This window comes from Trachypithecus francoisi, unplaced genomic scaffold, assembly GCF_009764315.1.
Source record: "Trachypithecus francoisi isolate TF-2019V2 unplaced genomic scaffold, Tfra_2.0 Lachesis_group10, whole genome shotgun sequence".
Lineage (NCBI taxonomy): Eukaryota > Metazoa > Chordata > Mammalia > Primates > Cercopithecidae > Trachypithecus > Trachypithecus francoisi.
Window position 1 is genome coordinate 114,041,812 of NW_022681455.1, and position 23,008 is coordinate 114,064,819.

The window sequence follows — 23,008 nt, forward strand, 5'->3', positions numbered from 1 at the left end:
CTTGTTGAACTCCTGGGCTCAAGTAATCCTCCCACCTCGGCCTCCCAAAGTGCAGGGATTACAGGCGTGAGCCACTGTGCCCAGCCCCTTCTGAGATCTTACTAGGATAAACGTAGAAATTTTCAAAAGAGAAGGAAGCCAGAGCAGTAATATAAAGGGGGAGGAGGATGGGCATCACCAAATAATGAGAGATTGAAGCCAACTTCTGGAAGATAGAATGAGGTTGGGAGTGGGTTGAAAAGAAGACACAAAAAATCTGCATCTCAGAAAATGTTCAAATGAAGTCATAAAAGATGAAGGAGTTGTTTTGCCCAGTGGTCTGGAGTAGCTCCGGGATCACAGGCAATAATTATGAGAAGAGGGCAACAATTATAGGGATTCTGTGTGTACCAGGCCCCATTCAGGAAGCATGGACAGCTGGCTTTTATCTTAAGAAAAAAAAAAAATAGTGCTCTTCTCCAAAGAAATTGGTTAAAATGTCTGGGGAAATCTAGCACTTCTAATGTTGCCAGTATTGACACCCCAGAATAAGCCCTCCGCACTCCACATTCGGATATATGGGTGTGTCCACAGCTTGATGGCCACCTCTCTGCCTAAGGAAATTATTTCCAAGACAAACCCTACTACGAGAATTGAGAAACGGTGGCCTCTGAGTTGGTGGAATGACACAGTGGGTCAGGAACTACTGTTTTTTATAATAATTCTTACAGTACAGTTTCACTTTATATCATTTGCATGTATAATTTTAATAAAACCACACACATAATTTAAAAAGAGCTTCTTCAAACCAACAAGAAAAATACTAACAACCAAACAGAAAAACAGGCAAAAGAAAAGAGCAGGGGTTGACAAAAGGGAAAATAAAATAGCTTTTAAACGTGAAAATATGCTCAACTTTATTCACATGAATGAAAATACAAACTAAAATGACCATGAAATACATTTTTTAACCTATCAGACTGGCAAAGAGCAAAAATTGGCTAGTGCTGTGTTTTGGAAGGGCGTGTGGAAACAGTCTCTTGCCACGCTGGACAGTGTATGTCGTACATTGGAAGGCAATATGGTAGTAGCTATCAAGAATTTAAATGCTCATACCATTTGACCTGGAAATTTCATTCCTGGGTATTTATTCTGCAGACATAAACACAATATACAATATGACTTATATACAAGGATAAAACTGCAATGTTGATTATAAGAGCAAAAGATTGGGAACTAATATCCATCAGTAGCACATTGGTTAAATAAACGGTGGCAGAATAATATGATGGAATGAAATGCTGCTATTAAAAAGAACGAAGCAGCTTCATATGCACTGATATTGAGTGATCTTCCAGTGAGAAAACTGAACTATAGAACATTGTACGTGATATGCTATCATGTGCAAAAAAATAAAAGAATATATATAAATATGATATTATGTTCATAGAATATCTCTGCAAGGGTAAATGAGATACTTTTAACCTTGGTTTCCTCAGGGGAGGGAAACTATTGGCTTAGGTAAGAGATGGGGAGATGGGCACAAAATCAACTTGCTTTTCATTGTTCTGTCTATCCAAAATATCAATGAAATATTTTTTAAAGATTTTTAGAAATAAGGCTTCACCTTGTCCAGGGACAAAATGATATAAATATTTTTAGAAACAAGGCCTCGCCTTGTCCTAGGACAAAATGATATGGAATATTCAAGAGTGAGACATATTTTAGTGAAGTTACAGGACTTATTGACAACCAAGGAATTCTATGGCATCTAAGCATAAGAGACCAATCAAGGGAAGATTTTGGACTAACCTCAGCCTTACACTTTAATGCCACATGGCAACAGAACAATGACTACAGAGTTTTGAGGGAAGGAAAGTTGACTCAAGAAGTTTATAACTAGCTAAAGTATCCTTTGATACTATTTAAGTGTAAAGGTAACAGACACTTTGAGTGTAAAGATAACAGACAGGGATGCTCAAGATGCAAGGAAATGTTTTCATACCTGAGCATTTTATTTGATTCTTCTAGATGATTGCGTGTCTTCGGCAAATTAGTTTTTCCAACGGGTGCATGAGTGCTGTATTCAGCATTCCCTTGCATCTTTGAATTCCACACTCATGCACCCCTGTTGGAAAACTAATTTGCCAATGACATGCAGTCATCTAAAAGAATCAAAATAAGGTACTCAGGAATGAAAAAAACTGAGGAAAAGACGGATAGGAGGACTCAATCCAGTTAACTGTGGAACTGAGACTACACAACTTTGACAGAATTTCAGAGCAGAATGTTTTAAACCTCAGCTTTTAAAATTCACTATAGCCAATTAAAACTGGGAGGTGAGGGAAGCATGGGTGTACTGATTTCATTCCTTTTACTTTTTGAGACAGAATCTCGCTCTCTCACCCAGGCTGGAGTGCAGTGGCGCAATCTCAGCTCACTGCAACCTCCACCTCCCAGGTTCAAGCAATTCTCTGCCTCAGCCTCCTGAGTAAGTAGGGTTACAGGTGCCTGCCACCACGTCTGGCTAATCTTTGTATTTTTAGTAGAGATGGGGTTTCACCATCTTGGCCAGGCTGGTCTTGAACTCCTGACCTCATGATCCACCCACCTCAGCCTCCCAAAGTGCTGGGATTACAGGTGTGAGCCACCATGCCCGGCCGATTTCATTCCCTTTTACAGCCAGGTGTCAATAAGAGGTTGTCTAAAATTGAAACTGCTTAACATTTAGCCATCTCTTTCCTTTATTGTGAAGGGATAATAGTAATAGCTACCATTTAAATACCTTGCACTATGTGCAGGGCACTGCCCTGAAACACCTCACATACACATTAACTAATTATATCCTCATAAGAAGAGGCAGGTACTATTGTTACCCTTGTTTTACAGATGGAGAAACTGAGGCCCGGTATTTTGCCCAAGGTTTCACAGCTAATAAGTGGCAGAACCAGGATTTGGACCTAACTACTCTAGCTCCAGAGCCTTTAATCTTAGGAATTAATATCCATTGTATATGAAACATTTCTTCAAGTTTTTTTTTTGAGAAAAAATTCAAACATGATGTTTTTTAGAAAATAATGTAGTCTAATTCCATTTTTGTAAAATCCTATTATTCCTCTCTCACATCTGGACTAACATCTACCAAATGATAACTCTGAGAAATAATGTATTGTGAAATATGGGATAAATTTCTCATTTCTTTGTACTTTTATATATAATGTAAATTTTTGTATCACTTCTACAAAGAAATAATGTCATTTCCCTGAAAAAAAAATTAAGTCGGCCGGGTGCGGTGGCTCAAGCCTGTAATCCCAGCACTTTGGGAGGCCGAGACGGGCGGATCACGAGGTCAGGAGATCGAGACCATCCTGGCTAACATGGTGAAACCCCGTCTCTACTAAAAAATACAAAAAAATTAGCCGGGCGAGGTGGTGGGCGCCTGTAGTCCCAGCTACTCGGGAGGCTGAGGCAGGAGAATGGCGGGAACCCGGGAGGCGGAGCTTGCAGTGAGCTGAGATCCGGCCACAGCACTCCAGCCTGGGCGGCAGAGCGAGACTCCGTCTCAAAAAAAAAAAAATAAAAAATAAAAAAAATTAAGTCAATCTTCAAAACATGTAAACATGAAGCGTGGCGATACCGAGTGCTGCAGATGCCATGATTACAGGGGTGGGTCCTAACTTATGCCCAGCCCCTTGTGCCAGTGGTAAGATCAAAGGCCAGGTGGCTGGCCTGGCTTTCAGCTGGGATTAGGGCAATGCTGAAGAGTCATTACTCTCTCTCTGATTGTTGAATGAAGTGAGTGGCTTTATCATCCAAAACCATCTAATCATGTCATTAAATGTATAGTTAAATACCAGAATCCTTTAAGCCCAGTGGAAAGATGAGGCGCACGGAAAGCAGATTCATTCCTGTGTTCATTCTTCCCGACTGCCTCAGGGTACTTGCTGCAAAACCATGAGGTGGCTTTCATGCCCATTAAATGTGGGAAGTGAGCAATGCCTAAAAAAGCCAACTCATAGCCAGCCTTTCTACGGGAAGGTGTTACTGCAGACACTGGCATCAAGGAACACATAGGGATTGGAATCAAAGACAGAAAAGAACAAATAAAATGTACTGAACAAATGCTGTACAGCTCTGGACTGTCATTTTAAGTTGAATAGAAAACAGCAGAAAGTGGATGACACTGTGCTTAAAAGTTAGGATTGCTGACATTGGAAAAGAAATTAAATTACCTAATCTGTCCCTTTCTGGGTCACTCTCTACAGAGCCCCCCCACCCCCACCCCCCAGTGCTTTAGAAAACCCTTTTAAAAATTTCTTAAGCAAAGAATTTTTCCCACTTGCCTAAGGGCGTTTCACAACAGATTTATTTTTAGTTAAGAATATTTTATAATAGTTATTCATTGTAGACTTTTCGTTTACAACTCCTCAATTCTTATAACCCCACATAACACTCATCAAAATCTCTTCCTTTAAATAATTCCAGATTTTCGTTGCTTTCATTTTCAACTATTAAAATGTGTATCCATATACGTAAGTATCTACACTTAGATGCAGTAGCTGTTTACATATGAATGTGTATATGTATGGTTTTCATACTAATATGTGTGTATGTGTGTGCATAAATACGTGTGTATCTGTGTGTGTGCATAAATACATGTAGTGTGCATGTGTAAATACCTGGCTGCCTGTTTCATGTACCAGGGTGGAAATGCATAGTACAAAAGTTAGTAATTTCCCCATTATCTTGTTTGTAGCCTATTAAACTGGAAATTGATGAAGAAAAAAACCTGCTGATCAAGTTTGACCCCTGCTACAGAAACGATCTGAACAACTGGGTGGCAGAAGAAATTCTAGCAATTAAGTATGTGGAACACCCTCAGATAGACAGCCTGGACCTGCGCGGAGAAGTACATTACCCCAACCTCAGCTTTGAGACGATGGAGCTGGATTTTGGCTGCATCCTGAACGATACTGAGCTCATTCGCTACGTTACCATCACCAACTGCAGCCCCTTGGTTGTGAAGTTTCGCTGGTTCTTCTTGGTGAATGATGAGGAAAATCAGATAAGGTACCCCTAGTGCAGAACTCTCTCAGAACTCTGCTTTTCATTTGTTTTCTCTTTCAGGCTTTTCACGGGGTTTTCTATTTTCCATGTACTGGCCACTCATGAATATTTTCCATTTTGACCACTAATTACTGACAGAATTAACAAGGAGCTTAAAATCACAGTCCATCCTAGATTTGCTAACAGGAAGCATAGATAAAACATCTTTGAAAGTCCCAATCACCACTGAATTAACAAAGCAATATCCATAAGCCCACTTTAATTTTGAATCTAGTGATAAGATCATTAGAAATTCATCACTAAAAAAATAAAGTCTTTGTAGAATTTTTTAAATTATTATTTTATTGTGATAATATGTATACAACTTAACAAATTTTAAGTGTACAATACAGTATTATTGACTATAAGTGAACCAGATTTCTAGAACTTATCTTGCTGCACTGAAACTGTATGCTTGTTGCCCATTCTTCTTTCTCCCCAGCCCCTGCAACCACTATTCTATTATTTGATTTTATTAACTATTTTAGCTATCTCATATAAGTGGGATCATGCAGTATATTAGTCTGTTTTCATACTGTTATAAAGATCTGCCTGAGAATGAGTAATTTATGAAGAAAAAAGTTTTAATTGACTCACAGTTCTACATTGCTGGGGAGGCCTCAGGAAATTTACAGTCATGGCAGAAGGTGAAGGGGAAGCAAGGCATATCTTTCATGATGGCAGGAGAGACAGCAAGTGAGAGGGGAACTGCCAAACACTTTTTTTTTTTGAGACAGAGTTTTGCTCTTGTCACCCAGGCTGGAGTGCAATGGCGCTATCTAGGCTCACTGCAACCTCTGCCTCCCAGATTCAAGCGATTCTCTTGCCTCAGCCTCCCGCGTAGCTGGGATTACAGGTGCCTGGCTTTTTTTTTTTTCTTTCTTTCTTTCTTTTTTTTTTTTTTTTTTTTGGTATTTTTAGTAGAAATGGGGTTTCACCATGTTGGCCAGGCTGGTCTTGAACTCTTGACCACAGATAATCCGCCCATCTCAGCCTCCCAAGGTGCTGGAATTACAGGTGTGGGCCACCGCACCCAGCCCTGCCAAACACTTTTAAACCATCGGATCTCATGAGAACTCACTCACTATCATGAGAACAGCATGGGGGAAGCCACCTGCGTGATCCAGTCGCCTCTCATCAGGTCCCTCCCTCAGCATGTGGGGATTACATTTCGAGATGAGATTTGGGTGAGGACAAAGAGCCGAACCATATCATGCAGTATCTTTCTATGACTGGCTTATTTCATTGAGCACAACGTCCTCAAGGTTCATCCATGTCATTGCATATTGCAGAATTTCATTCTTTTTTGAGGTTGAACAAAATTCTAGCCCCTTGTATGTATGTAACAAATTTTCTTTATCCATCTACCTGTTGATGGACATTTAGCTTGTTTCTACATCTTGGCTATTGTGAATATTGCTGCAATGAACATGAGAGTGCTAATGTCACTCTGAGATTCTGATTTCAATTCTTGGATAAATACCCAGAAGTGGGATTGCGGAATCACATGGTAGTTTTATTTTTAATTTTTTAAGGAACTTCCATGCTGTTTTTCATAGTGGCTGCACCATTTTGCATTCCCAGTAACAGTGTGCCAGGGTTTCAGTTTCTCCGCATCCTCACCAACACTTGTCTGTCGTTTCTTTAGTAACAGCCATCCTAACAGGTGTGAGGTGATATCTCACTGGGATTTGTATTTGCATTTCCCCGATATTTAATGATATTGAACATTTTTCTATACCTGTTGCCATTTGTTGATCTTCTCTGGAGAAATGTCTATTGAAGTCCTTAGCCCATTTTTAAATTAGGTTATTAGTGGTTTTTTGCTATTGAGTTGTAGGAGTTCTTATATATTTTGGAGATTAACACCCTCTCAGATATCTGGTTTGCAAATATTTTCTCCCTTTCCGTAGGTTGAATTTTCATTCTATTCTTTCCTTTGCTGTGCAGAAGCTTCTTAGTTTGATGTGGTCACATTTGTTTATTTTTGGTTTTGTTGCTGTTGAATTTTCTTGAAAAGCATTTCAAACTCAAAGCACAGACTGAGTAGGACCCTACATTGAGTATGTGCAACACTGAGCTCCATGTTGCCTGTTTTACATATTTCAGTGGGTTTCTGTTCTGATTCATTTATGTATATGTATAGACATACACATAATTATAAAATAGTGGGAGGCAGCAATTGCTGCATTTTCTTCTTGGTTGGCAACCGGAACTAATGGGCTTTATATATTTCCTTGTTAGATGCTGTGACACTCAGTTTTTAGCATGTGAATATTGAACGGCCATTCTTAACTGAGGAAACCTTGTGTTGTTTCCTTAGGGGTTTGTCAGTGCTTCCTGTCCATAATCCTCATCTTATGTATGACAGTCACCCTTTTCTCTCCTGCACTTGTTACCACGGTAACGATGGCTCGCTCTGAATGTCTTCCGTAGATATCTAACGATGACCTAGCGAAGCACTGAAGCCGGCAGCCAGTCCTGGGCCTGAGCATTGGAGTCTGCTCATTAAGTGCCAGGGACTGTTTGGGTTTGGAATGAAATTCTGTAGATGGGATAATATAATTATGGGAAAATCAGCCAACCCCACCTAATGCACTTCAAATACCAGATTTTGTGAAGTGATTCTGATGTAACATAGCTAAATGAGTTTATTCCATCTGGGAGCAAGGACATGTTTCATTTATTTTTTTATTTTTGAGAGGCTACTTTCATAATTAAAGGGATGAAATTTTGAAAATGTACTTGGCCACAGCTGAAGATGATACACTTAATTTTTCATTGGTTTAAGCATTTATTTAACCATTTTTCTCTTTCTTCAGTATCTTCCTATGTCTTGATATTGAGCCTCTGCTTATAACTTGTTCGTTCTTTCATTTATTCAATCAGACAGTCAGTCAGAAAACATTTGATAAGTGATTACTGTGAGCCACATATTGAGGAATCGGCAATATAAAAGTGAACAAGACGTGACCCCTGTCCTCAGGCCAGTGGGGAAAGCAGACGTGTACCAAAGTGGACTTGTGGCCATGCTGGGCTCTGTGGGTGGGAGGCCTGTGCCCAGGGAAGTCAGAAAAGGCTACGCTGAGGAGCCACAGTTAAATGTTCCAGATGGAGAGGCAGGAAGACATTCTGAGTAACAGGAAAAGCATGTTATCTATTAGAATTCATGTGTTCACTCTGTTGCAAGTCATTGAAAACCTGACCCTAAGCAAAAATTAAAGGAAAGGAAATTCTTTGGTTTTCACAACTCAAAATTCCAGATTCATTTTGGCTTCTGGCCTGGCTTAAAGCGAGGATCATACAATGTCATCATTGGAGCCAGGTTCTCTGCCTCTCAGCTCTGCTCAGTTTCATGTGTTAACCTCATTCCCAGATTAGCTTTTCTCTCCTAATCACCTAGTGGCTGCCCGCACTGCTGGGGCCATGTCCTTTTATACTCTGATCCACTGGAAAACAATATGAGGTCTTTCTCCCACAACTTCCAGGAGATTCACTCTGATCAGACCAACTGAGTCACATTTCTGTCCCGACTCCTCATCAGTCACTGTCAGGGGAGGGTGATGCACTCATCATGGTTGACCTGCCCACATGCCCCACACCAAAGGCTGTGAATCATGATCTCAGAACCAGATGGACTGGAGGGGGTGGGAATGGGGTAGATCACCAAACAAAAACTGACAGAGGGAGAATCGATGCTGGAGAGCAAATGACATGCTCCTACCATGGTGTTGGCAGAGGATATGTCAGTGTGGCTGGTGGGCAGACCTCACTGGGTGGGAGAAGTTATGGGAGATGAATGTGGAGAGGCATATTGGCAGAACTGTGTGAGAGGCCTGGTATTCCAGAAGGAATTAACGCTCTTTCTTGGAGGTAATGATGAGATTTGTAATCAAGAAGGTGACAGAGGTTTTTTCAGAAAGATAACACTTAGCAACATTCAGCACAGCGACCAACCCCACTTTCCTGAAATACATTCCTTTCTCGGCTTGCAGAACACCGTATTCTCCTGCTTTTCCTCTTGTCCCCTCAACAACTTCTCAGTTCTCTGCCAGCAACAAATCCACTGGAGTAGAAGGATGGAGGGCTCCACCCTAGGCTTTCTCCTCTTCCTAGAAATTGACGCGCCCCCATAGCTCCAGTCAGCTTCTTTTGCCAAAGCTTCCCGGTGCCTATCTTCACCGAGCCCCCTCTGCTGAGTTTCAAGTCTGTTGCCTTCTTGACATCTCCTCCTGGACATCCCTTGGATGCCTCCCAGGTGATCTATGCCTAATGTGTTCCACATAAGCTCTGTTCCCTCCCTGCCACCCCTCAACTCTCCTCCAGAGCACCCTGTCCCAGTAAACAACATCACTGCTCTCCTGGGAGACATTAGGATTTCTTCCTCTCTCTAACCCCACCCACCCCATCAAATCCACCACCAACTTCTACCTATTCTGCCTTCTGAAAACCTCATTCTCATTTCCACTGCTGTTACCCTGGCTCAAGCCACCATTGCCTGTTGCTGGGACCATGGTCATAGCCCTACCTGGGCTTTCTGCTTCCATGCCATGCACCAGAGCTCCTACTCCCCTCAGTAGCCATGACACTGCCATGGCGTTAAGCCTTTCATAACTACCCGTGCTTCTTGGAATCAAGTACAGAGTGCTCTGTTCTACAAGGCTCAGCATGTGCTGGTCCCTGTGTTCCACTCCAGTTTCGCTCTCTTCTTCCGGCACCGACCTTTCTGTTTACCCAACACACCGGCCTCTGTCCTGCCCAGTGCTGTTCCTGTCCAACTGCCCCCTTCTTTGCTGGAAGCTCCTCCCCAGCCCTACCTACCTGTCCCTGCCCCTTCTTCAGACTTCAGCTTCACCATCCTTCTGCAGGAAAACCTTCTCCAAGACCCATCCTTAGGCCAGAGCCCCTATCATGGACATTGGTACCCCCATCTCCTTGGTGACTCACATCACACCTCTACTTATGGCTCATTGTCCATCTTCCCAGCATCTCTTAATCCCTGTGAGGCCAGCAAGCACACCTGCCCTGTCACCTCTGGAGCCCCAGAGCCCAGCACAGTCCCCAGCACAGAGTACGTCCTCAAAGGGTGTTTCTTGGTGAATCAGCTGCTCCCACCTTGGTATTTGTAGAGAGAAGGAGATCATTTCATACCTGGCTTGAGATTCCTCTCTCTCAGCTTCCTGGCACCCGCCAAATAGAAAGGTTCCAGGCATAAATGTCACCTAGAATAGACAAAAAGAGAAAAAAAAAGCCACCTGGTTTCCAGACAGACTGTCTCTGTGTAGGACGTCTGAAAAACATAAACCACTCTGACTAAAGGTCACTTTTATCAGATATACACCAACACTAACCTTTCTTACCCAGTTAGGATTCTTCTAAGCCTTACAGTCAGCAAAACAAACAGAAGTGTAAGAGAGGGTTTTCTTTTTCTTTTATTGGGCAGGTCTGAGGTTGCCTAGACACTCTCATGTTCCTTCACAATACAATACATCTGCGGTGCGTGTGCATGCATGTGTGTGCATGTGACTTTGTAGGCAATTCTCACTCATCTATTTAAAGCATCCCTCTTGTTTGAGCACACATTTTTTCCCCAAGTTGGCCCTCATGTCACATCTAAGAACAAAGAAAGAAGTAAAATGGACATGTATGCTAAATAAGTCCTCGGTAAGAGGAAAAGGCAGCCCTTGCCTTTGAAGCCTATGAGTTTGTGCCCGTGACAGGAACCTGGGTCAACCATGGTGGATGGCAGTCTCCCCCCTCCCACATCTGCATGTAATGAGAAAGCTGGCAAGAAGTGCCAGGGCTGGGCACTCATGCCCACAGAGCCGTTGCTGCAGGAGCCACCCTTTTATTAGGTCCATCTCTTCGATCTAACTGATCGGCTTGATAAGAACACCATGCTTCATGGCACCTGTGTGAGAGAGAAGTGCAAGGAAACAGTGCACTTGAACCAGCTTTTACCTTTAAGAGGCCAGACTAGAGAGCCAAACCTCAGGGAGCCGAGCGGCCTCTGGCTTGGCTGGCGTCTCTACCCAGTCTCAGAGCGGGGGAGCTGAGGCTGCGCTAGAACCTAGAACATGTGGGCCAAGTGGTCTCCACGGACAGCTTTGGCTTTTCGTTTCCAAATCAGATTGTAAATAAATCGAATACAAAGGCCTAAGGGGAGCCAAGTCCTGCAGCAAAGGAACATGTTATTCTCACATTGATTTTTCTATGATGAACGCCAGCCAGCCAATATGGAGATTGGAAGAGGAGGGTGGAAGCCCTGGAAGGAGGCTGGAGGAAGAGCCTCATTTTCTGGATGCTTCCATCTGTGTCTTCATCATTCCTCAATTTCTATTCTTCAAAAGTGGATTTTTTTTTTTTTAAACAAAGTCTCACTCTGTCACCCAGGCTGGAGTGCAGTGGCACAATCTTGGTTCACCACAGCCTTAAACTCCTGGGCTCAAGCCAAGGACTACTGTAGCTGGGACTACAGGCATGCACAATTATACCTGACTGATTTCTGGTTTTTTGTTTGTTTGTTTGTTTTGTAGAGACAGGGTCTTGCTATGTTTCCCAGGCTGGTCTCAAACTCCTAGGCTCAAGTGATCCTCCTACCTCAGTCTCCCGAAGTGCTGGGATTACAAGTGTGAGCTACTGTTCCTGGTCCAAAAGTGGAACTTTTCTAAGATGTGGTGTGTTAGTGGTAGTTGGGGTCCTGGGCTGCAGAGTCAGACGTGGCTAGTTAGAATCCAAGCGCTGTGCTCCTAGCCATGTGACCTTGTGCCGCGGTTGACTCACCTGTAAAATGGTAGTCTAAAAGAGTTGCTATGAGGATTAAATGAAGTGTATCTATAACATGCATATGTCCCTGAGACATGCCAAGCACCCCCAAATTGGTGGCTGTTTTTAGGTTCTCTAAGGGTGCCTTCCTTTGTACCAAATGCTGCTAAGTGAAGCAGCCCCAGAATCCTATAGGGCCTCCTACAGGTCCTCCTATAGGAGCTCTGGGGTCCTTAGACAACCACAGATGGACCCAGATTCCTTTTACTTCCAACAAACGGTAGAAAATCCTTTCCTTATACCAGGCTGCATTAATCAAGGCCAAAGCCAGGCTTTAGCCAAACTTCACCGTGGCCTGTGTGTGGCTCAAGGGGGCCAGGGCCAGGTAGGCCTCCCCTCCCTACCTATCACTCCTCTCTGCAGCCAGATAAGGCCAGACCTTGGCTTAGAGGCAGTTCCTTGCTCTGCCCAAGGGCCCAATAAGAAAATAAAAATGTTTAGGGAAAATGTGATTATTTTTTTCTTTCAGAATAAGCATTGTTTTATTGAATCCCACAAGGGCAGGCACTAAGTACTCTTAAACCACAGCTGTCCCCAGGTAGTTCAGGGTGCTGGTGTGCGAGTCAGACTTTAGCTCAGCCACCTGCCCCATGTGACCCTGCTGGGTGGCTGAGCCTTCCTGAACCTCGGCTCTTGTGTGAAATGAAGGAGGATAATAATGGTGCCTTCCACAGAGGAATGTGGTGAGGATGCTAACAGCCACTTTGTTATTGAAGAAATTGAGGAGATGAGTGCCTCTCTGATGTTGATACCAGGCCATATTTGAGCACCCCAGAGGCAACTTTGAGATCTTTTCTCCCACAATCAGTCTGAGGCTATTTCAGGATGTGGGGAAGCCTCACAGGGTCCAAGGGCCACAGGTGCCTCTCACTGATCTAAGCTTTTGTCCCTTCTATAAACATCCCTGTCTTCCTCACCAGCTCTGTACCTCTCAGAACGCTGTGAGCTCGAGTATTTGCGTTTTTCTTTTTCACCTCCCAGAGAAAAGTTTGGATTGGAGCCAAAAGTAAGCATTTAGCCTTGGGGCCAGAGGGAAGACAGCCCTGAGGAGGGGGCAAAAGGGTCACGAAGGGGAAACAGAATCGGGGCCACAGTCCATTTTCTGCCGCCTCAGCCTCCTTTCTTCCCTGACTCTCTCCCTACTGTGTCTGAGCCAGGATGACAGACTTACAGCCCCAAGAGTGAGCCCAGTGGGAATGGGGCCCTCCCCCAGCAACTTCCTGTGGCTGCTGCAACAGATCACAAGCTGGGGCCATTGGAACAACACAGATCTCTTCTCTTCCTGTTCTGGAGGCCGTAAGTCTGAAATCAGTTTCACTGGGCCAAAACCAAGGTATGGACAGGGTCATTCTCTCTCTGCTCCCTCTGGAAGCTGCAGGGAAAATCCCCTGCCTTTGCTGACTTCCAGAGCTTTGTTCCTTTCATTCTTTGCATTCCTAGTCTCTGGCCTTTCCTCCACCTTCAAAGCCTACTGCCTAGCATCCCCTTCTCCCCTCTCTGGAGGAGCATGGCCCTCTGCCTCCCTCATATAAGGGCACCTGTGGTTAGATCATTGGACTGACTCATATATTCCAGAATGATCACCCCTCCTCTAGATCCTCAACTTAATCACATATGCAAAGTCCCTTTTGCCATATAAGGTAACATTCACAGGTTCCAGGGATTCAAACATTGACATCTTGAGGATGTCCCTTATCCCACCTACTCAGAGCCTCCAACATTACCAGCATTGAGTTCTTGTGCTCCCTTTACTCTCTTCCACGCCAAGCAACCTTTTAAAAATGGATCCTATATTAATGACCATATCATTAGAAGCCTTTGATTGTAAGCAATAGTAATCCTGACTCCAACTTACAAAAAAAAAAAAAAGAAAAACGAAAACAGAATTTGTTGGTTCATGCATCTGGAAAGTCTAGGTTCAAGCTCAGGCACAGCTTGATCCAGGACTTGAATAACATCACCTGCACCTAGTGTCTCCTCCATCATCCCTCGGTTCTGCCCTCTGCCATATTTTCTCCATTCTCAGTCAGGTCCTATACGCACATGGTTGCAAGATGACTCAGCAGCTCCAGCTCTTTGTATGCCAGGTTCCAGTCTAGCGGGAGGAAGTACAGTCCTGGGAAAGGTTTTGCTGTAACTCACTGGCTCTGGTCGAATCCTATGTCCCTCAACTATGGTCTGGGGAACTTACTGCTACTCCTGAGCCAGGCTGAATGTCAGAGATAGGCTAGTTCCCAGAGGGAAATGGAAGGTACCCGACCAGAGAAAGGCAAGTGGATGCTGGGCAGCAAAGAACCAAGATTCCACCTTCATGACTGATCAGGCCCATTGCATTTCCCTTGCTAGTCCTAAGCCAAAGAGATGGACATCTAATTATGAAATTAGGTGCCACCTGTGTGGAAGGGTATTTGAGGAACAAGACCACCTTACCAATGCCCTGAAACATGATAAGCTGTTTTACTCCTCAGGCACTGTGGAAAAGCAACTCACAACCAGACTTCGTTCCCAGAACAGCCCCGTCACCGTGCAGCCCTAAGCACCAGCTGTGCAGGCACCTTCCTGTTTTCTGTATGAAAAGCAACCTGCCTATTTTTGAAGCCTTAGAGTAAGACCATCGGTACAGTGTGAACAATTCACATCTTTACCTAGGGAAAATCTCTTTTAACAGCTTTCCAGAGCACAAAGAATATGTCCAAGTAGGAATATTTCCTGTAGACAGATGTATATGGCCAAATCTTCAACATGGAGCTATTGGGAGCAATGAGAGGAAGCTTCCATAATCTTGACCAATAGCAATAACAATGATTGAGTACCCACCATGTCAGGCGTCATTCTAACTCATTACATGTCATGCAGCAACCCCAGAGAGTGAGGATGAATACCTGCTTTTAGGGATCCAGGCACCTGAGTCCACACAGCAGATCCCAGACCCCATTTCGTTTTGTTAATAATTTCAACTTTGATTTTAAATTCAGGGTATACATGTGCAGATTTGTTACATGGCAATATTGCATGATGCTAAAGTTTGGGGTATGGATCCTGTCACCCAGGTACTGAGCATACTACCCAACAGGTAGTTTTTTAACCCATGTCCCACTCCCTTATTACCCCCTCTAGTAGTTCATAGTGTCTATTGTTCCCCGTTTGTGTCCATGTGTGCTCAGTGTTTAGCTCCCACTTATAAGTGAGAACATGTAGTATTTGGTTTTCTGTTCCTGCATTAGTTCACGTAGGATTATGGCTTCCAGCTACATCCATGTTGCTGCATGATTTATGGATGCATAGTACTCATGGTGTTTATGTACCACATTTTCTTTATCCAATCCATTGTTGATGGGCACCTGGATTGAGTCCATGTCTTTGCTATTGTGAATAGCACTGCAATGAACATATAAATGCATGTGTCTTTTTGGTACAATAATTTATATTCCTTTGGGTTTGTACCTAGTAATGGGATTGCTGGGTCAAATGGTAGCCCTGTTTTAAGTTCTTTGAGAAGTCTCCAAACTGCTTTCACAATGGCTGAACTAATTTACATTCCCACCAACAATGTATAAGCATTCCTTTTTTCCTCCACCTCACCAGCATGTTATTTTTTTAATAATCGCCATTCTGACTGGTATGAGACATTATCTCATTGTGGTTTTGATTTGCATTTCTCGATGATTAGTGACAATGAACATTTTTTCATGTTTCTTGATCACTTCTATATCTTCGTTTGAGAAGTCCAAGACCCCATTTCTGCACTGACTGACTATAAAGCCTCTGTTTTAACCACTACCTTCTACTGACATATCAAAGCCCATTTTTTCTGTATATCTTATTACTATATATCTATTTTTAAATCAACCTTCTCTGAATACTCTACGTGAACACTGTGCTATGTGCGATGGGGACTACAAAGATAAATAAGACTTATTGTTGTGCATGAAATTGATGAGCCCCCAAAGACAAACATGGAAACTGCTCATGGGGAACAAGGTGGGTGGATAAGCAGTGACTGTGCCAGACATTTCCAAAGATGGCTTCACTTCATATTCTCAGTAACCTTATTTACATGGCAGCTATTTAGGAAACACTATTATTACTGTTAATTTCCAAATAAGGGAAGGGAAGCACCAAGAATAAGCACTAGATAAAAATGGGAAGGAAGAAAGGAAGGAAGGAAGGAAGGAAGGAAGGAAGAGAGGGAGGGAGGGAGGGAGGGAGAGAGGGAGGGAGGGAAGGAGGGAGGGAAAGGGAGACAGAGAAGAGAGGGAGAGAGGGAGGGAGAGAGGCAAGAGAAAGGGAGAGAGGGAAAGAAAGGGGTGAAGTGGGGACAAGTAGGAAGCACTGTCTTTTCCCATCAAGAGTTTATAAGCTGAATGAGAAAACAAGAGGCTCATAAAAATCCACAGCTACTGTTTGTTCCACAGTTCAGCACTTTGCCCTCTACTTTTCAGCCTTGCAAATATTACCCAGTGAAGAAATCTGGTGGGAACACTGATGGGGGTCTGCTGGGCGGGCTAGATGATCAGTCCCAGCATGATGAAGAGACGCCTGCTGCCCCTAGAGGGCTGAGTGCAGGGTGGAGGGAAGGAGCCTCTGGGTGGTGGCTTCCAGCCTTATTCTGAGTCCCTGATTGTGAGAGCTGCTAGAGGTGGGGGATCTCATCCTGAGACTGTGCCCTACAGGGTGTTTTTAATGATAATCACACCCCAACTGCCTGTGATAGCCAGTGGTTCCTGATTCAGGCAGGAACTGAGGATTTCCTTGGCCTGGCTGGCTCCATACCAGAGTCATCAGGAACCTCAGGGATCCTCTTAGTTTTTGCCTTAACTGGGTGAGGCCCCACCAGAGAGCATGTTGGCAGCAAAGCCTGCTTCCTGTTACTCTTTCCCATTGACCTCTTTCTTGAGGCCACAGCACCATCACAGGAGGGCAGTATTCCCTACTTGTTGCCACAGACTGGGCAGACTGTTCCTATGGGGCTGTTGTCTTGCCATGAGGTTCTGCCCACAGGTTCATCACCAGCTTCTAACTGATCATCCTTTAGGGGAGGAAGTAGGTAGCTCTAGGAGAAGCCATCCTGCATCTGTTCAGAAGGGCTTGAAACCTCTTACTCTGTCCTTCTATTAACAGGTTTGGAAATTCAAGTTCAGCCCCGTGTCATAGGAGTGGAATTGTTTTTTCTTCTAGACATCATTCCTACAGCTTGGTTCACTGCCACTGAAGGAAGGGCAATATCGAATAGCTAAGATCTGTAGATTTACTCTGCTCCTTGAGAAAGAATATCACTTATTTAGATAAACTGGAAATATATGTATAATTATAATTGAATATAATAGATGTATTACATGTGATATATAAATTAATCAGGTTGGCGATAAAGCAAATTCTTAAATAGACACACACACATATATATATGTATTATTTAACACAGTGGTGTTCTGGCTTTTTACAGCAGAACACTTTTTATGTCAATCACTTCAGAACAGAGATGCTAAGTGAAAGAAAGGGTAAAGGAGTCCTTCTTTCTCCTTCTTCCCAGCCTCATCAGTTCCTGGGCCTCCTCCGAGGAACCCTGACATCTGTAGCTATGGCTGAGTTGGCTGATGCCTAATTACTATTTAAGAATTACGTTAAGTCACAAAGCAATGTTGAATTTTCTACACTTAAGTATAATGCATTACACTATGTTACTGAGCTCAGGCTGCCATAACAAAACACCATAGAGTGCGTGACTTAAACAAGAGATATTTATTTCTCAGTTCTGGAGGCTGGTAGTCTGAGATCACAGTGCCAGCGTAGTCAGTTTTGGTGAAGGCTGTCCTCCTGACTTGTAGACAGCCACCTTGTGATCACATAGCAAAGGGAGAGAGAGAACACTCTGGTGTCCCTTCTTATAAGGGCACCAATTCTATGAGGCTGGAATCTAAACCAAATTACTTCTCAAGTCCTTGATGACCACATGTGGCTAGTGGCTATGTAATGGACATAACAGATAGAGAATATTTCTATCATTGCTTAAAGTCCTAGTGAACAACACTTATAGACAATTTGAATGCATGAATAGGCTTAATATAATTGACATATGTAGAACACTAAAAAAAATCTTCTGGCTCCATGGAACAGTTAAGAAAAATTACTGTATACTAGGGCTTAAAGCAAATCTCAACAAAAAATCTGTTCTGTCAGAAATCAATAGCAAATAGATGACAAGAAACAAACAAGTAAATAAAAACACAGGCTTAGACATTTTAAAACATACTTCTGAATAACCTTAGATAAAATGGATAAATTCTTAGAACAATACAACTTGCCAAAACTAACTTTTTTAAAACAAGAAATCCAAATGGTCTTATAACCATTAAAGAAATAGTTTCAAATATCCTCGTTTTTAAAAACCCACTAAGCCCTGATAGATACAGAAAAGTTCATCCAATGATTTAAGAAATAAATTATTTCAAACTTAAACTCTTTTCAGAGAAAAATATAAAAGACAGTATTACCCAACTTATTTTATAAAACTAACTTAATTTTTATACCAAAATCCATTAAACCCGGTCAGGGACATAAAGATTTCAGGCCATTCACACTCATTAATTCAAAAATATAAATGTAAAACATTCACCAAAATATTAGCAAACTGAATCCAGCAAAGCATAAAAAGATAAGATATAATGAGGTTGAGTTTATTCCAGGAATGCAAGGTTGGTTTAACATTACAAATCCAATAATTCAATTTCCTATACTACCCCATTAAAGAAGAAAAAAACATATGATCATCTCAATAAATCAAGGAAAAAAATCAGTAGAGCCAAACAACTATTCATGTGAAAATTCCTTAACCTGATCAAGGATAACTTTTTAAAATAGGAAGACATGGCCGGGCGCGGTGGCTCAAGCCTGTAATCCCAGCACTTTGGGAGGCCGAGACGGGCGGATCACGAGGTCAGGAGATCGAGACCATCCTGGCTAACACGGTGAAACCCCGTCTCTACTAGAAAATACAAAAAAAAATTAGCCAGGCGAGGTGGCAGGCGCCTGTAGTCCCAGCTACTCGGGAGGCTGAGGCAGGAGAATGGTGGGAACCCGGGAGGCGGAGCTTGCAGTGAGCTGAGATCTGACCACAGCACTCCAGCCTGGGAGACAGAGCGAGACTCCGTCTCAAAAAAAAGATAAAATAAAATAAAAAATAAAATAAAATAGGAAGACATGTTAAAGTCATCTCCTTTAAAAATCAAAAATAAGATGAGTTCCATTTCTTTTTTTTTTTTCTTTTTTCTTTTGAGACAGAGTTTCACTCTTGTTGCCCAGGCTGGAGTGCAATGGCGTGATCTCGGCTCACCACAACCTCTGCCTCCCAGGTTCAAGTGATTCTCCTGCCTCAGTCTCCCAAATAGCTGAGATTACAGGCATGCGCCACCACGCTCGGCTAATTTTGTATTTTTAGTACAGACAGGATTTCTCCATGTTGGCCAGGCTGGTCCCGAACTCCTGACCTCAGGTGATCTGCCTACCTCGGCCTCCCAAAGTGCTGGGATTACAGGCGTGAGCCACCGCACCTAGCCAAGAGTTCCATTTCTATTCAACAATTTACTAAAGATCCTAGCCAGTGTAGGAAGATAGGAAAGTAAATAAAAGAGACTAGATTTGGAAAGGAAGAAACAAAAGTCATATAATAATTACATGGAAAACACAAAATAATGAACAGACAAATTACTAGAATTAATAAAAGAATTGAGTGAGGAGGATGGATTGATACAAAGTTATAAAATTCAATTGCATCACTTTTTTTTTTTTTTTTGACATGGAGTCTCGCCCTGTCCCCTGGGCTGGAGTGCAATGGCGCAATCTTGGCTCACTACAGCCTCTGCCTCCTGGGTTCTAGCAATTCTCCTGTCTCAACCTCTCGAGTAGCTAGGATTACAGGTGCCTGCCTCCACGCCCAGCTAATTTTGTATTTTTAATAGAGACAGGGTTTTACCATGTTGGTCAGGCTGGTCTCGAACTCCTGACCTCAGGTGATCCACCTGCCTTGGCCTCCCAAAGTGCTGGGATTACTTACAGGCGTGAGCCAACGCACCCAGCCTCAATTGCATTTCTGTATAGCAGCAACAAATAGAAAATAGAATGCAGTTAAAAAAAAAAAAGTACTTAGAAATAAATCTAACATAAAAATACAATATTTATGGATAAATGATAATTTTATTTAAAGTCATTAAAGAAGACCTAAGTAAATGGTGAGACATACTTGTTTCATTGATTTAAAAGACTCAGTTCAGTAAAGATGTCATTTTTCCCCAGAATGATCTATAGTTTAAATGTACTTCCAATCAAAATCCTGACAGGTTGATCCTAAACTTTATATAGAAGAGAGATGAGACTACCCAAGCTCCTAGATATCAAGCCTTATTGTAAAAATACAATAGTTTAAAGTGTGGTATTTGTGCACAGATAGGCAAATAGAATAAAGGAACAGAATAAAGACCCCAGAAACAGGTCCTTACATGTGTGGAAACGTGACAAAACTGAAATATTTGAATAAAGGAGAAGGGATGGCCTATTCAGTAAATGATCCAGAAACAATATGTCATCTATATAGAAAAAAAGCATAAACGGATCCCTAAACTCACACTATAGAAAATCACGCCTGTAATCCCAGCACTTTGGGAGGCCAAGGCAGGTCACACAAGGTCAGAAGTTTGAGACCAGCCTGGCCAACATGGTGAAACTCCATCTCTATTAAAAATACAAAAATTAGCCGGGCATGGTGGCATGTGCCTGTACTCCCCGCTACTCTGGAGGCTGAGGCAGAAGAATTGCTTGAACCCAGGAGGCGGAGGTTACAGTGAGCCGAGATTGTGTCACTGCACTCCAGCCTAGGCAATAGAGTGAGACTGTCTCTCAAAAGAAAAAAAGAAATTAATTTCAAATGGGTTAAAGATATAAACATGAAAAGTATAAGTCAATTTTTTTATTTGAAGACAATGTAGGGTAATGCTTTGATTATCTCTGATTCTGAATAAGGAAGATTTTTTTAAAACAGACAGGGTCTCACTTTGCTGCCCAGGCTAGAATGTGGTGGCATGATCATGGCCCACTGCAACCTCAAACTCCTAGGCTCAAGTGATTCTCCTGCCTCAGCCCCCAAGTGGCTGGGACTACAAACACATACCACCACACTTGGCTGATGCTCTTTTTAAATTTTTTGTAGAGATGGGGGTATCACTATGTTGCCCAGGCTGGTCTCAAACTCCCAGCCTCACACAATCCTCCTATCTTGAGCTCCCAAATTACTGGGATTACAGGTGTGAGCCACCTCACCTAGCCTCAGAATTTCTTAAACTAAGAGACAAAAAGCACAAAATCATAATGAAACTATCCATAATCTCTATGTTGAAGTTGAGAACTTTCTTCATCAAGAGATACCATTAAACGAGTACAAAGACAAGGCACCATCAGAGAGCAGTTTTGGCATACAGACTGCCTTCAGATGATCAGTCTACATACTGCATAAAGAATGCCCTTGAAGGAAAACACAGAATTCAACTAAAACCCAGGAGAGAAGAATGAGCAGTTATTTCACAGAAGAAGAGATATGAATGGCCAATAAAGAATAAAAAGCTGTTCCACCTCATTAGTAATCTTGTAAATGGAAATTAAAACATTTACAACTAGACACTATTACATACCCACCAGATTGGACAAAATTAAATATGATCATGCCAAGTGTTTCCACCAGCTTTTCCTCCACAGTGTCTCCTGGATCTGCCCTGCCTTTCATCGTCTTTCCCAGGAATTCTCCCTCCAGGCTACCTAACTCACTCTGCTGGTGGCTTGCTTCCCTCTGGTCTCCCCTGGCTGTAAACCAACCTGTGATTACTTTTCTTAAGGATGTTGCTTTCACCACCCCATTTCCTTCCCTCTGACCCAAGAGGAAGATGAGCCCTTCGCTTTTTAGAAATACATGAATGTTTTTAAATCTACAGTTGTCTCTCAGGTATCCACTGAAGGTTGGAGCCCTTGAGAATACCAAAATCCACAGATGCTCAAGTCCCTTGTATAAAATGGTGTTCTATTTGTCTATAGCCTTCCAACACCCTCCTGTATACTCTAAATCCTCTCTACCCATAACAGCTCATGTAAATCTATGTAAATAGTTACAGTATTGTATTGGTTTTTTATGTGCTGGGTTTTTTTTATTATTATTATTGTTATGTTGTTGGGTTTTATCGTTTTTCTTTTCTCAGAAGTTTTTGATTCCTGGTTGGTTAAATCATTGGATGCGGGACCCACGGATGCAGAGAGTGACTGTACAGAAAAAAAGCATCTGTTGCCTTTCCAGGCCAAGCTTTCTGTGTGTTCTCCTCTCTAGCAATAATCTCCTCACACTCTCAGTATCTTCAAGCTTCCTATTCCTTTGCCTACAGTACAAGTGCTTCACATCTTAGAAAACCCGTCTCTTAATCCTCTTGCATTAATCACCAACTCTCTACCAGGGAATGGAAGAAAACAGAGTACCCTGGTTGCCTCCATTCATTCCCCAACCCAATTTAAACTGACTTTTGGCCTCCTCACTTGACTGAAACTGCCCCTGCAGAAAGTCAGCAATGATTTTATTATTATGAAACTATATTGTATGTGCAAAAGTGTTTGTAACATAGATACATAGTTTGAGAAGCATAAATCAATGTCCGTGCCTCATGATCCCCATTACAAGTAGGATACTGTTAGTAAATTTGAAGTCCCCTGAGAGCAGTAGACCACTTTACACTCCATCTCTGGTGTTCCCAGAACCTTCCCAGGGCCTTCATCATCCAGGCCTCCTATAGCCTGTCCATCTAGAATCTCCTCTTCTGCTGCGATGGGTCAGCTAATTTATCTGACCGGTGGGAGGCGGTCAGATTACCCACTGAGGCTACTGAGAAGGCTGTATGCCATCTCTGAAATCTGAGCTTCCAGAGACAAGTTTCCTGCCTTTGTAGTCAACCTGCAAGTGACCCAGGGCCAAGCACAGGGAAACTTAAGGAGCAGGGTAGGCCTTTAGCTCTCTTTATATTTAACTTAAAAGCTATCTCCATGTTAGGGCCCATACAGTCTGCTTCTATTTGCA

At 42.6% G+C, this 23,008-nt stretch overlaps 1 protein-coding gene across 1 annotated transcript in view; it reads left to right on the forward strand.

Moving 5' to 3' along the window:
• Positions 1-23,008, forward strand: part of HYDIN (HYDIN axonemal central pair apparatus protein) — a 388,294-nt gene that overhangs the window by 175,224 nt on the left and 190,062 nt on the right. Inside the window, 1 exon segment of the mRNA XM_033218949.1 lies at positions 4,736-5,049. Coding sequence (XP_033074840.1) covers positions 4,736-5,049 — 314 coding nt within the window.